This window comes from Pleurodeles waltl, chromosome 8 (assembly GCF_031143425.1).
Source record: "Pleurodeles waltl isolate 20211129_DDA chromosome 8, aPleWal1.hap1.20221129, whole genome shotgun sequence".
In the NCBI taxonomy this organism is placed as follows: Eukaryota; Metazoa; Chordata; class Amphibia; order Caudata; family Salamandridae; genus Pleurodeles; species Pleurodeles waltl.
The window spans coordinates 798070387-798085237 of record NC_090447.1 but is presented as its reverse complement, the minus strand read 5'-3'; the positions used below and the strand labels follow the sequence as shown (position 1 = coordinate 798085237).

The 14851-nt window shown below is 42.5% G+C and overlaps 1 protein-coding gene across 1 annotated transcript in view; it reads right to left on the bottom strand.

Moving 5' to 3' along the window:
- Positions 1 to 8640, bottom strand: part of LOC138249560 (cytoplasmic tyrosine-protein kinase BMX-like) — a 628910-nt gene extending 620270 nt beyond the window's left edge. Inside the window, exon 1 of the mRNA XM_069203506.1 lies at positions 8408 to 8640. Coding sequence (XP_069059607.1) covers positions 8408 to 8640 — 233 coding nt within the window. The remainder of the gene's footprint in view (positions 1 to 8407) is intronic.
- Between the last annotated feature and the right edge of the window lie 6211 nt (positions 8641 to 14851).

Genomic DNA, 14851 nt, shown 5'->3' with positions numbered 1-14851 from the left:
TTAATGGGGCTGACGGCGGCTCTCCTCTCGTTACCCTGCATGAATGTTAGGGTCTCATCCACCAATTTGTCCATTCCAGAGAACCACACCTTGTTCCAGAGCCACCCATTTGTCTTCGCTATGACTTGGTGGACTTGGTGTGCCAGTTCGATAACTTGTGCCCAAAAGCTTTGCTGCACCACAATCTGTTTTCCATGGGAGAGCAGCAGTTCTCTACTGGTGCTGAACTAATTTCGGGTCCCCAACACCTGACTCATTGTTGCCTGTTCATCAGCATTCAGTGCTATGGCGCCTTCCAGGAAGTTGCACGACTGCCTCCTAAGAGTGCTTCTTTCAACTTCGTTGGGGTCATGTCCTGTCCTGTGGCTTCCAGTATCTCCTCAATTAATAGCGCTCAGGGGCAAGTCTCTTGTGCCATCATCTTTACAAAATCCCCTGCCCTTTCATCATCCTCTGTTTCCCCATGTGCTTTTGAGTGTCTTGAGATGTAGTCAGCTGGGTTGTTCATACCCGGGCGTACACAATTTTGAGGATATATGGCTGGAGCTGCACTGCTCACCGTTTGATGTGGGGAGGCCCTTTTCTGGCTGTGCTGGCAAATGACAGGACAAGTGGCCTGTGTTTGGTTACGACCTGGAACTGCTGCCTGTACCTGTACAGGTGAAATGCCTGGCAAGCCCACTAAATTGCTAGTGCCTCACGCTCAATCTGTGCTTGCCTGGTCTCTGTGCTTGTCAAGGCCCTGCTTGCATATGCGATGGTGACCCATGACCCCTTGCTCTTCTCTTGCATGAGCACAGTGCCAAGCCTAGCGGGGTATGCATCTACCACCAATTCTGTCCCGTGCTTTGGACTGAAGCATGCCACTGTGGCATCTGCTAGCAGTGTCTCCTTCACTTTTTGAAATGCTAAGTTAGCACAGGAGCCCCAGTCCCATGGGGTATCTTGTTTCACCAAGGCCCTCAGTGGCTTCGATAGGGTTGCCAGGCTTGAAGTAAAAGCTATACTTAAATCATTCCAACCGAGTCCACGTTCCGTTCTTGAACGAAATTATTCCCATCCTTTTTTTCATCTTGAGTTCCGGTAATAGTCCACTCAAAAAAACAAAAAGAAAAGACTATCCAAGTTCTTTATGACGACCTTACAGCCAACACGTGTTTCGTCATTTGACTTCCTCAGGGCTGAAATCTGGTCATATCTGGAGGAGATTATGCAGAGGAAAACTCGGAAATTTAAGAGAGATGAGAAAGACTATCAGACAGGAAGAATTTTCACATTTGCTAGGAAATATGATCATTTGGTTAACCTTCCCCCTCCTAGACAGAGTTCTCAAATATCGTTATCATCTGACTCTACATCGGCAAGTGGTTTAGTGTCTAGTGAAAGTGAAACGGAAGGACCAGTTGGTACCTCAGCACAAATCAGACCTGATGATAGAACTGGTATTTTACAAGAAATATTGAGGATGAGACAGGGACAACGAGATATGAACAAGAGAAGGGTAAATTTAGGAGGATCAGAAGAGGTAGGGGAAAAGGTAGAAGCATCAGAGAAGATGGGAGTAGTAACGAGATCCAGGGACAAGAAAATGTGATAGGAAATATTAATGTAGTTAACCTATCGAATGTGTCACTTTCAGTAGAGGGCACATCATTATTGGAAAAGGGATTGAGTTTTTGTCCTACTAGTAGAGGTGATTTATGCAGAGCCAAAATAGATTTGTTTAGGTTTATTAGACGATTGAAACTTAAGAAATACTTTAAGCTAAATCCATCTGTAACCAAAGGCAAGGACTCTTTGGTTTCTAGGGCGGGCATGTTACCCTCTATACAAGATGTTTTTGACACGGCTATGTTGCTCTCTATTACAGAGCAAGAAGCAGTTCCGATAATCTTTGAACAGGTAGTAGAGGATTTGGATATCACCTGTATGGGAGGTGGTATGAGTGGTTTGAAATGCAAATCCAAATGGATTCCTAAAACATTGGATAATAGGAATTTAGACACTTTTTTTGACTTGGTCTGTAGAGACTTGGATCTATAGAAATGTAAACACGGTCTACCTAATGTTTCTAGCAACTTAAGTTGGGGAGAACGTAAGGCATTGAAAGAATTGAGGGAAAATGAACAGATAATGATAAGAAAGGCGGACAAAGGAGGTAATGTTGTTCTAATGAACAGGAGAGATTATGTTCAGGAGATAAGGTCACAACTGGATGATACAAACTGTTATGAAAAATTGAACTCAAACCCGATATTGAGATTTAGTGGTATTATTAATGAAAAACTAGAGATGTGGTACCGCTCTGATTTACTAAACAGGGACGAATATTTGTATTTAAGGGTGTGCAATTCGAGATTTCCCTGTATCTACACACTACCCAAAATCCATAAAGATCTGCCTTTTCCCCCGGGAAGACCTATCATTTCAGGTATAGGCGGTCCTACTGAGCAACTATCTGAGTTTGTGGATGTATTTTTAAAACCTATTGTACAAAAATTACCATTGTATATTAGGGACACCATGCATATTCTAAGTATCCTCAATGATGTAGAATGGGAAGAAGAGATGCTATTGGTTACATTAGATGTAGTGTCACTTTATACTTGTATCCAACACAATGTGGGATTGGAAGCCACAGAGAGTTTCCTGAATAAACAACCTGTGAATAGGTGGCAACACACAAGGATGCTACTGGAAATGATCTCATTGATTCTTGAAAACAATTATTTTATTTTTGAGAGAGATTGGTTTAGACAAAAACAAGGGGTAGCCATGGGATCCAGGTTCTCTCCCTCGTATGCAGGACTCTTTATGGGCTGATACGAGGAGAAGTGGGTCTGGGGTCCAGGAGCTGCCCAATGGCAAACTTTCATTCTTTATTGGGGTCGTTATATAGACGACTGTATCATGTTATGGACAGGAGGAGTCAATCAACTATTGGACTTTGTTGATTATTTGAACTCTAATGATATGAATGTGAAGTTTACTTGTAAATACAGTGCGAAAAGTGTAGAATTTCTGTATGTAGAACTATATATATAGAGAATGGACGTATAGAGAGTAAATTATACAGCAAAACCACCGCATGCAATGCAGTTTTACATGCGAAAAATGCGCATCCCAAACATCAAATTGACTCGATCCCATATGGGGAGATGGTTAGAGCACGGAGGAACTGTAGTAAGGATTTGGAATTTGAGAAGTGTATTGGGGAAATGGGTAACCGCTTTAGGAGTAGAGGTTATAGTGGTAATCTAATCACCAAGGCACAAAACAAAATTAAAAATATAACAAGGCAGCATACTTTGATACCTAAGAACAGGAATACTAAGTTGCATAAGGATGACAAAATTAGACTAGTGACAGATTTTACAGGGAGTACGGGGATCTTTAAAAAGTTTATTACTAAACATTGGCATATCCTACTCTGTGATGAAACACTGACCGAGTTTTTAACCTGTAAACCGATTTTTACCTTTCACAGGGGAAGGACATTACAACAAATTTTGAGCCCCAGCTTCCCTAGAATAGTTCCTAAGGTTGACTGGTTGCAGAAACAGAGGATAGGATTCTTTAGGTGCGGAGACTGTGCACTCTGCAAGTGGGCCTGCCATGGGCAGAAGGACTTTTCTAATTCACTTGGTGAAACATTTCATATCAGGTCCAGTATGAATTGTAACTCTTCATTTGTGGTTTACATAATATTATGTAAATGTAAAAAATACTATGTTGGTAGCACTATTCGACCCTTAAAAATTAGGATTGGAGAACATGCTAGAGCATTAACACAGCAGGATAATAGATATCCGGTGGTATGAGTGGTTTGAAATGCAAATCCAAATGGATTCCTAAAACATTGGATAATAGGAATTTAGACACTTTTTTTGACTTGGTCTGTAGAGACTTGGATCTATAGAAATGTAAACACGGTCTACCTAATGTTTCTAGCAACTTAAGTTGGGGAGAACGTAAGGCATTGAAAGAATTGAGGGAAAATGAACAGATAATGATAAGAAAGGCGGACAAAGGAGGTAATGTTGTTCTAATGAACAGGAGAGATTATGTTCAGGAGATAAGGTCACAACTGGATGATACAAACTGTTATGAAAAATTGAACTCAAACCCGATATTGAGATTTAGTGGTATTATTAATGAAAAACTAGAGATGTGGTACCGCTCTGATTTACTAAACAGGGACGAATATTTGTATTTAAGGGTGTGCAATTCGAGATTTCCCTGTATCTACACACTACCCAAAATCCATAAAGATCTGCCTTTTCCCCCGGGAAGACCTATCATTTCAGGTATAGGCGGTCCTACTGAGCAACTATCTGAGTTTGTGGATGTATTTTTAAAACCTATTGTACAAAAATTACCATTGTATATTAGGGACACCATGCATATTCTAAGTATCCTCAATGATGTAGAATGGGAAGAAGAGATGCTATTGGTTACATTAGATGTAGTGTCACTTTATACTTGTATCCAACACAATGTGGGATTGGAAGCCACAGAGAGTTTCCTGAATAAACAACCTGTGAATAGGTGGCAACACACAAGGATGCTACTGGAAATGATCTCATTGATTCTTGAAAACAATTATTTTATTTTTGAGAGAGATTGGTTTAGACAAAAACAAGGGGTAGCCATGGGATCCAGGTTCTCTCCCTCGTATGCAGGACTCTTTATGGGCTGATACGAGGAGAAGTGGGTCTGGGGTCCAGGAGCTGCCCAATGGCAAACTTTCATTCTTTATTGGGGTCGTTATATAGACGACTGTATCATGTTATGGACAGGAGGAGTCAATCAACTATTGGACTTTGTTGATTATTTGAACTCTAATGATATGAATGTGAAGTTTACTTGTAAATACAGTGCGAAAAGTGTAGAATTTCTGTATGTAGAACTATATATATAGAGAATGGACGTATAGAGAGTAAATTATACAGCAAAACCACCGCATGCAATGCAGTTTTACATGCAAAAAATGCGCATCCCAAACATCAAATTGACTCGATCCCATATGGGGAGATGGTTAGAGCACGGAGGAACTGTAGTAAGGATTTGGAATTTGAGAAGTGTATTGGGGAAATGGGTAACCGCTTTAGGAGTAGAGGTTATAGTGGTAATCTAATCACCAAGGCACAAAACAAAATTAAAAATATAACAAGGCAGCATACTTTGATACCTAAGAACAGGAATACTAAGTTGCATAAGGATGACAAAATTAGACTAGTGACAGATTTTACAGGGAGTACGGGGATCTTTAAAAAGTTTATTACTAAACATTGGCATATCCTACTCTGTGATGAAACACTGACTGAGTTTTTAACCTGTAAACCGATTTTTACCTTTCACAGGGGAAGGACATTACAACAAATTTTGAGCCCCAGCTTCCCTAGAATAGTTCCTAAGGTTGACTGGTTGCAGAAACAGAGGATAGGATTCTTTAGGTGCGGAGACTGTGCACTCTGCAAGTGGGCCTGCCATGGGCAGAAGGACTTTTCTAATTCACTTGGTGAAACATTTCATATCAGGTCCAGTATGAATTGTAACTCTTCATTTGTGGTTTACATAATATTATGTAAATGTAAAAAATACTATGTTGGTAGCACTATTCGACCCTTAAAAATTAGGATTGGAGAACATGCTAGAGCATTAACACAGCAGGATAATAGATATCCGGTGGTAGCACACATGATCAATTGTGTGTCCCAGAATACAAAAGTTAGTTTTACGTTCTTTGGTTGTGAACAGGTGCAGAAAGACCAGAGGGGGGCAATAGGGAACTAACGTTACAAAGAAGAGAAGCGATTTGGATTATGAGATTAAGGGCAGTAGAGGATGGTTTAAACTCGGATAGGGAATTGGAATTTTTTCTGTAAGTTTGAAAAGTCTGATTATTATGGTTAGAAACAGTATTGTTAGAACTGCTTAATATGCTAATGTAAGTAATTGTATACTTTTGTTTAATGTGATGATTTTTCATGTAAATTCTGGTATAAATGAATGTTAAATTGGGATATGAAATTTAAATTTGAAAACTACGTATGTACTATTTGTGAATGGGTGGGGGGTTCTCTGCTGAATGAATATTTTGGATTGAATGTTAATACTTCTCTTCCTTTATATTTTATTATTTTTCTTGACCTTATACTCACACACTATATATTTCAATATATTTCAACAATGCACTAATAATTCTTTCCAATATATATGTTATATCTGTTTGTTGTCACATCTAAAGAATAAGGCATTATACCTTTTATAATTTTTTAGGTTCTGTTCTATTCATATTTTTTCAGCACTGATAGAGATTCAAATAGGGAGCCGGGTGGCGGTAGTCCTTTTTCTATTGTTAGTGCACTACTAGGTGTTTAGTCCTTCCTCTATTTCAACTATAGGGAAGGTTTAATAGGGAGGGAGAGTGTGAACGCCGTACGCGGGGCTTCTCTGAATAAGCGTGTAATCTTTTAAGTGGAGCTTCGATACTTTCGGCTGAATTGTTCTTCTGGAGAACGTGGACGGAGGTTAAGTGTCTAAGGAACAATGCCGTAATGGATCGGGATCATTTAGTCCCACGCTTTAATTTATATTAATGAGGTGAGGCGATAAGATGAGTAATTTGACTTGTGTGAAATATATTGAGTTTATAAGAGACGCGTTTGGAACGCGTAGCATACTCGGACTTAAAGTTGAGAATTGGGAGCCGGAATACAGCCTTTGTTTACCTGATTACCTGAACGCCGTACACAGGTTTTTTTTTGATGGAGCTTCGATACTTTAGGCTGAATTGTTCTTCTGGAGAACGGGGACGCAGGTTAAGTGTCTAAGGAATAATGCCGCAACGAATCGCGGTCATTTAGTCCCACGCTTTAATTAATATTAATGAGGTGAGGCGATAAGATGAGTAATTTGAAATCTGTGAAATATACCGAGTTTATAAGAGACGCGATTGGAACACGTAGCATATTTGGACTTAAAGTTGAGAATTGGGAGCTGGAATACAACCTTTATTTACCTGATTAGTGTTTATAGAACATATATATACTATATAGGCATGAGAAATTATTGACTTTTGTGGAGTTTATGGGGATAATAGGAGATGGGATTGGAACGCGTCGTACACTCGGTATTAAAATCAATAATGGGAGTGATTAATGTAATCTTTTTTCATTTAATTAATCTCTATAAAACATATGGGCAAAAAACCCAATGAGGAAGTTATTATTATATGTGTTGTATTACAGGATGAATTGGAGTAAATTTCAACTGAGTCAAAGAAAAGAAAAGCTGGATTATAAGTATTATTAGCGGGAGTGCTAATCAACTGGATTTTAATTGGTTATATGCATCCTTGGGATTTGTAGAGGTAAAATGAATCGGATAGTTTTTCTTGGCATACTGGAATTAGTATTGGAATGTGATTTCACTTAGTTCGGGTTGTGACAACAAATCAGTGTCTCTTCACTTTGTGTTATAGTGCATGTAATGTGGATTCTTTCCTTTTTTTCACGTTTCGATGGTTTGACTACTCATGTATGGTGAGGGTGTCACAGATAAGGTGTTACAGACTGGGTGTTCACACATTAATTAATATTGGAACTCACCCAATTTATCTTGGATAAGTCACTAATGTAAATATGTGAGTTTAAATTCGGATTTTCACTACAATTTTGCGCAGAGTACCTGAACTATTAAATTAAGTGTATTTAATTTGTGTATAATGACTATTGGGTTCTAGATGGACTAAATTAATGGAAATGACCAGATTTCAGCCCTGAGGAAGGCAAATGACGAAACACGTGTTGGCTGTAAGGTCGTCATAAAGAACTTGGATAGTCTTTTCTTTTTGTTTTTTTGAGTGGACTATTACCGGAACTCAAGATGAAAAAAGGATGGGAATAATTTCGTTCAAGAACGGAACGTGGACTCGGTTGGAATGATTCAAGTATAGCAAATTCAACTTAATTTAGAATACAAATGGACTGATTCAATTTTGAAAGTGTATTGAATTTGAGTTGTAAAGGTTTTTTCTTTCGGGAGTGTGAATATTAAACCAGGTTATTGTAATACAAATATATAAGTCCATAAAATTAATTGTTATTATTTGTCAAGTACTGGGTATGTTCATTATAATTCATAACATCACACAAGGGATGTATTTAAGAACAACGGGTGCCACAGTAGGTACACATATAGTCTGACTGCTTTTGTAGTCAGTGTTTGGGGTTTGGGTGTATTTCCCCATAGTAGTGCACCGTTGGATGTAGACTAGTTAGTGCAGGTAATACATAAGTTACTTTTTTCTTAGTGCACCACTTGCCCTTTTAAACACACCAAGTTTAGTACAATTTGAAGTAAAAGCTCCACATTCGCAAGCCATCCCGAGGAAGCTCCTCACCTCCGATGCGTTCTGTAGGATAGCCGTGCTCCGGATGGCTTTGAATTTCTTATGTCTACTTGTAGGCCTTCGCTTAAGAACAGGCATTTGAAGAATTCGAGGGAGTTGGTGTAGAATGAGCACTTTTGTTTATCTAATGTTAACCTTTTGGTACTGTTGAGGACCGCTACAATGTCCTCTACAGTTGGGTTTATGTGCTGCTCCTTTCGTATGGCCTTTGTTGGTAGCCGCATGCCAACACACAGTCTGATGACTCCAGCTTGTTTGGGCTTGGGGGATATCAAGAATGGCAAGATTGAAGCTGTGGATCCCATGAGTTTCTCAACCACCCCCTGCCGCTCAAGATTCACTACAAGTGGCCACAGGTGGAATGGCACTCATCTGTGTCAGATTGCCATGGGTCTCACTGCCTTGTCAATATGCAGCTTTATTTTTAAGTCTTTCAAACACTCCAGCCCCTTGAATAGTTGGGGAACTCTTGTAGAATGTCCATGGCATGTGATTCATGCACCAAGCATGCAAAGAAAAGTAACTTCAGGTCCTCCAGAGTATGACACACAAGTAGAGTGCCCGTGTTGTTGTTGGTTACGTGAAATCAGGCATGTGCTGATTTTCCGTTGTTTTTTCACCACAAACTCTATGACTCCTCTCAAAGGCAGGGGCTCTGTGCCCCCATACATGTATGATTGTGCTTTGGTCAGGGCTAGCTTAGGCTGAGACTTTATTTTATCAAAATGGGCTGAGCCCATGACATTGAAGGACACTGCTGATGAGAGTTTTGATCAGGGTGCCTCGAATGTCAACAGTACAGGTCGGTGGAGGCCGCTTGTGGTTACTATCTCTGCCAGGGAATGAGATGGTGAAAACCTCCTCATAGTTTTGGTATCTGGGCTAGTGGCATGGTCAGGCCGATGCATGGGGTGTCCAGCCTCTTCTTCAAGCGACAGCTATCACAGGATTGATCACCCTCATCCTTTATACCCTGTGCCTGCACCTTGTCCACTGCGCCTGCATATTTTGGCAAAGTGATTCATGCTCCTGAACCTTAAAAAATGCTTTTCCTTGAGCTGGGCACATGTTGGGAATCCAGTGGATCAAACCACAATTTCTGCATCCCATTTTAGGTGGTTAGGGAGTGTTGGTAAAACAAGGTCGAGAGGGACATATTTGAATTGCATTGACTTGCTCTTCCTTTACTTCCACTGTCCAGCTTGTGACTGTTAAGATTACCCCTTCTGCCAGTGCCACTTCCATGTCCTCAGTCCTGTTATCCACAAGCTCATGTGACCTCTTCAATATCAGAATGTTGTCTAAGGAGATGCCTGACTGTCACAGTATGAGTTTCCAAAGTACAGATGACAAACAACCTTGGAATAGCTGAGCGCTGTTTTTGTCCTGCTGGTTGATGTCCGTGCAGGTGCTTGCCAACTTTCAGAGATGAACATAGAAAACATACATGGACTTGTTGTCTTCTTGCCGTGCTTTTCTCAGTTTGAACTTCTCTTAATCAGGGTTCAGCTGGGGCTCAAAGTGGCAGATCAGTGTTGTAACAGCTGCATCGAAGTCCTCATCCCCTCCTGTGTTAGATAGGTGTTCGAACAGGTCATCTAGTTCTGCACTGCCGAAATAGAGTATCATTGACCTCCTCACTGCCCCTTCTGTTTTGTGCGTGGCACAAAGATAGTGCTGCAGGGGCCCAATCTAATGGCCCCATAGCAGGGTGGACTTGGCAGGGCCTACCAACTGACTGAAATGTGGCATTTCCATAACTGATAAATGTGTGCAATGTGTTACCTCAACTTATGAAAGTGCTGTTCCTGGCTTCATGGTTTAGCTATGACAGTGATAATTGAATGTTTATCAGCAGATGACTATATTTATATCTTACAGAAATAAAATGCTGTTCTTAGTTAAACCATAGCATCACAACTATTTTTGGGCCCACCATTTGTATGTTTCGGTGAGCCCAAGGTTTCGGGGGATTTTAATAGGGTGAATTGGTTTTTGGATGCCGTTATTATTTAAATTAGATATTGTCTTGTACAGTTTCATACTGATCATGCCAATTTTAGTTATTTCATTTTGAAACTGACATACAGGCCCTCATTCTGACCTTGGCGGGCGGCGGAGGCCGCCCGCCAAAGTCCCGCCGTCAGGTTACCGTTCCGCGGTCGAAAGACCGCAGCGGTAATTCTGACTTTCCCGCTGGGCTGGCGGGCGGTCGCCTTCAGACCGCCAGCCAGCCCAGCGGGAAAGAGGCTTCCACGAGGAAGCCGGCTCGGAATCGAGCCGGCGGAGTGGAAGCTGTGCGACGGGTGCAGTTGCACCCGTCGCGTATTTCACTGTCTGCACAGCAGACAGTGAAATACTTGTAGGGGCCCTCTTACGGGGGCCCCTGCAATGCCCATGCCAGTGGCATGGGCACTGCAGGGGCCCCCAGGGGCCCCGCGACCCCCCCTACCGCCATCCGGATCTCGGCGGTCCGACCGCCGGGATCTGGATGGCGGTAGGGGGGGTCGGAATCCCCGCGGCGGTGCAGCAAGCTGCGCCGCCGCGGAGGATTCAATGGGGCCGCGGTACACTGGCGGGACCCCGCCAGTGGTGCCGGTCCGACCGCGGCTTTACCGCCGCGGTCGGAATCCCCTTTGGAGCACCGCCGGCCTGTCGGCGGTGCTCCCGCGGTCCTCCGCCCTGGCGGTCAAAGACCGCCAGGGTCAGAATGACCACCACAGTGTGCTGGGCTTTGTTTTAGTGGCTTTCAATGACAGTTTTTAAAATATTCATGGCACCTCTTTAGCTTTGTTCAAACATATGAGTGATAAATCTGCTGCTTATTCATCACTGAAGAGGCATTGTGTGATCTCTAGCAATATACTCTGGGTGCCTTTGCATATATACATATGTTTTCTGACCTACAAATTGTCATTGTGAGTGCATAAATACCTTCTGCATCATGCACCAATGTCAAATGGTACAACATCCAAACTGTTTATGTCAGCCATGAGACTTGTAGCCTTGAGCACGAAAAAGAATACCACGAGTATTACATTACATTCACAATACCTAGAACCACTTAATTGTTTTCGTCTCAGTGATGTGAGCTTTTCAAGAGAGTGCAGCAGTACCTGAAAGGATGCAGAATATCCATCACATGAGGAAAGTGGAACCTTGATGTGTGTTGGCTTTCATCCATCTGTTCCAGAAAGGACACCCAAAATGGAATGTCTGCAACATGGAATGCCAAGGTTGAAAACAGAAGTTGTAAGAAACATATTTCAGACCTCATCATGCACAAATACATACTTACATGAAGAAAACAATAATGGATACAATAAAAAGTGAACTTTCAACCTAAGCAGTGTAAGAAAGTGGTTTATTTGTTAAAGAGGATGAGAACCCACTTCAAAGAATAATTACAATTATGTCACTCACAACTTCCTTGAAGTAGCCCATAAGGGTAAATAACCCCAATTAGTGCCCAAGCTGCTGTGGGTGCAATCATCAACCTCAGGGGTATGGCTATAGAGTACAGTGTGGCATGGGCCATCAACAAAAAGATAAACCTATTGCCTAGGGCAGTCTTGAAGTCCAGGGGCCCCACAATGTCTATACTCAAACAGTGTGCTCATTACAAGGAATGGAAGCGGGGGCTGGGGAATGTGCTTTGCCCCTGACTTTCCACTGTCCTGTTAGGTCATGAAGGATTTACAGACGGCATCAGACTGCATCCACATCTATGGCCAACAGAAGTGGATGACAATTGGTTAAAGCTTTTGGCCTTCCCTAGAGTTCCTACCAGGGGAATAACATGATCCCACTCCAGTAGGAAAGCCCAATAGCCCTGGGTGACCACTGACAGAAGGGTTGACCTAGGCTCAGGGACCTTAGGTTTACTATACAGGAGATAATTCTTCCAGTACATGGGGTGATCCCCAGAGGTATCCCCAGCTGCCTATGCTTCCATAGGGACACTCCCACTGCACTTTGCAGACGTCTGTGTGTGTTAGTCCCCCTCAGTTTTCCTCTCAGGTAACTCAGGTAGGTCTGCCAGAGGAGCAATGTCTTCTCTTGCAGGTTCCAAGGGGGTCACCTTCAAGATCAGCAGTTCAGCATCCTCTCTGTCTGTGGGAATCCCTGGGTTGGTTTTCCTATGGCCCTGCCCTTCCTATTCTTGATAGGTACCTGGGGCATTTTTCCAGGCTCCTCTGACCGAGATGGGACTTGATATCAAATTATTTTCAGATGCTGTGCTTGAGGTTATTCCCTAACAAACGTGAATAGACATGGCCGGACTCACAGTTACATTTAAGAAATCTGAGACCCTGCTCCCTTATTTAAAGGGAGCTAGAGCCACTGGATACTGGCTCACCTGGTTGTCTGCTACCACAACTTGGTGGTCTACATCAGAAACTACCTGTTCTGAAGACACCAGATGACACAGCATTAGTTATACTAGCTTCTTTGTCTTTCAGAGCCTCCACTGTCTGCCAACTGATGGTGACCCACTACCTTCACATTTCGGTATTATCAGACATGTGAGCCTTTAGTACAATCTCCTTATCATCCAGGGCCATTAGGTTAACTCCTGCACTCCGCTTCAGGCCAACTAGGGAAAGCTCCACCAGGACTACTGTGGCCATTCCCAGAGCAGGCCCACTTGTGAGGGGCTGCTTGCTGCTGCCTACACTGGCAGATGGGACCCCTCAAAGTACACATGCAGGTAGCAAACATGGCATTTAGGTCAGAAGAAGCCAAGGGACCACTTCTCGTTTTAAACCACCATCTTTTTTCTCAGGATTATACTGGTAATCCTTCCCCTGAAATCTCTTTTTTGTCCCTTTCGAGAACACATTTGTTTTTGCCTTAATCTCCCCTCTCTTTCTTCCCCTGGCGATAATTTCCACCCTTCAGGTGATCCCCCAGTTAGCTTCCGTGACACTCTGGTACTGATCCGGAAGCCAACCTTCTTTCCATGCTCTCTGGGTACAGTCCAGCAGGTGTTGGCACAGCTGTGCAAAGCAATTAATGAGCATGTGTTCCCTCAGAATTAGATTGCACAGTAAATAATCCATAAAATCCATCCAAGACTGGTTAGACAGTTTCTGACTATTCCTGAACCTCAGGAGATACTTCTCAGGGGTCAGACCAAACTATGCTAGGGGCTTCCTTCTTGGGGGAAAATGTCATCTAGTCAGTTACCTCTATTTCCTAGAGGATATCTCTTACAACAAAAGGCATGTGCTTCCATAGACTAGTTTCCCAGTCCTCCTCTGGGACTCAATGTATACACTGGGCTACTTCATATGCTGCAATGTCACACTTCACCAAATAGCTAACCACCAGGTCTTTGGGGATCTGGATGCTTTCACCTCTTCGAGGCACTTCAGTGTCACTGCCACCATCTTCACTGGACTCTGAGACCCTGCTGGTCTTCAAGTCCAGTTCTTTCTGAGTCACTTGGTAAGCCAAAAAAGCATTTTTCTCCTCCAAGGCCAAGCTTTTCCACCCTATTGCCCTGGTAATGGCTGCTTCCTCCATTGCCAGCTTTTCCTTCTCCATAACAATCTTTTTATCCTCCATGGCCAAAATGACCAACTGGATCTTGAGCTCTCTTTCAGTTGGCCTGTCCTGCAACTCTTCACGAATCAGACTGTAGGAGGACACACAACTACCTGCTCTGTATCTGGCAGGAAACTGCATCTGTGGACCCTCTGTAGTATAGTATTGGGTAGTATTACTTGTTACATGTAACTGCATGCGCTATTCAATTCAATTTGATTTTTTACTTGTCATATGATTCTAAGGGCCAGATGTAGCATTTTCCGATTTTGCAAATCGGAAATTGCGAGTCGTGCGACTCGCAATTTCCGATTCGCAAAATCGGATGCAGAACGGTGTCTCAGACACCGTCTGCGAGTCGCTATGGGGACGCAAAGACCCACCTCATTAATATTAATGAGGTGGGTCGCATTTTGCGACCCCATAGCGAGTCCCTGCACTCACAGGGATGGTGGCCTGCTAAAGACAGCAGACCTCCATGTCTGTGACTGGTTTTTAAATAAAGCAGTTTTTTATTTTTATTTTGCAGCCCGTTTTCCTTAAAGGAAAACGAGTTGCAAAATAAAAAAAATAACAAAACCATTTGGTTTCGGTTTTTCAGAGTAGGCAGTGGTCCATTGGACCACTGCCTGCTCTGAAAAATCTTTTTGGCAACATTCACAAAGCATAGCGATGCGAGTCGCAAATAGTAAGGGGACACCCCTTCCTATTTGTGAGTCGCATTCACAATTTGCGAGTCGGTACCGACCCGCAAATTGTGAAAGAGCATCGCAATCAGCATTCTGCATGGCGCAAACTGCGATTTTCGCAGTTTGCACCATGCAAAATTCTTGCTACATCTGGCCCTAAGTTCTTAATATATAGGTGGGGGCTGTGGAATGGAAA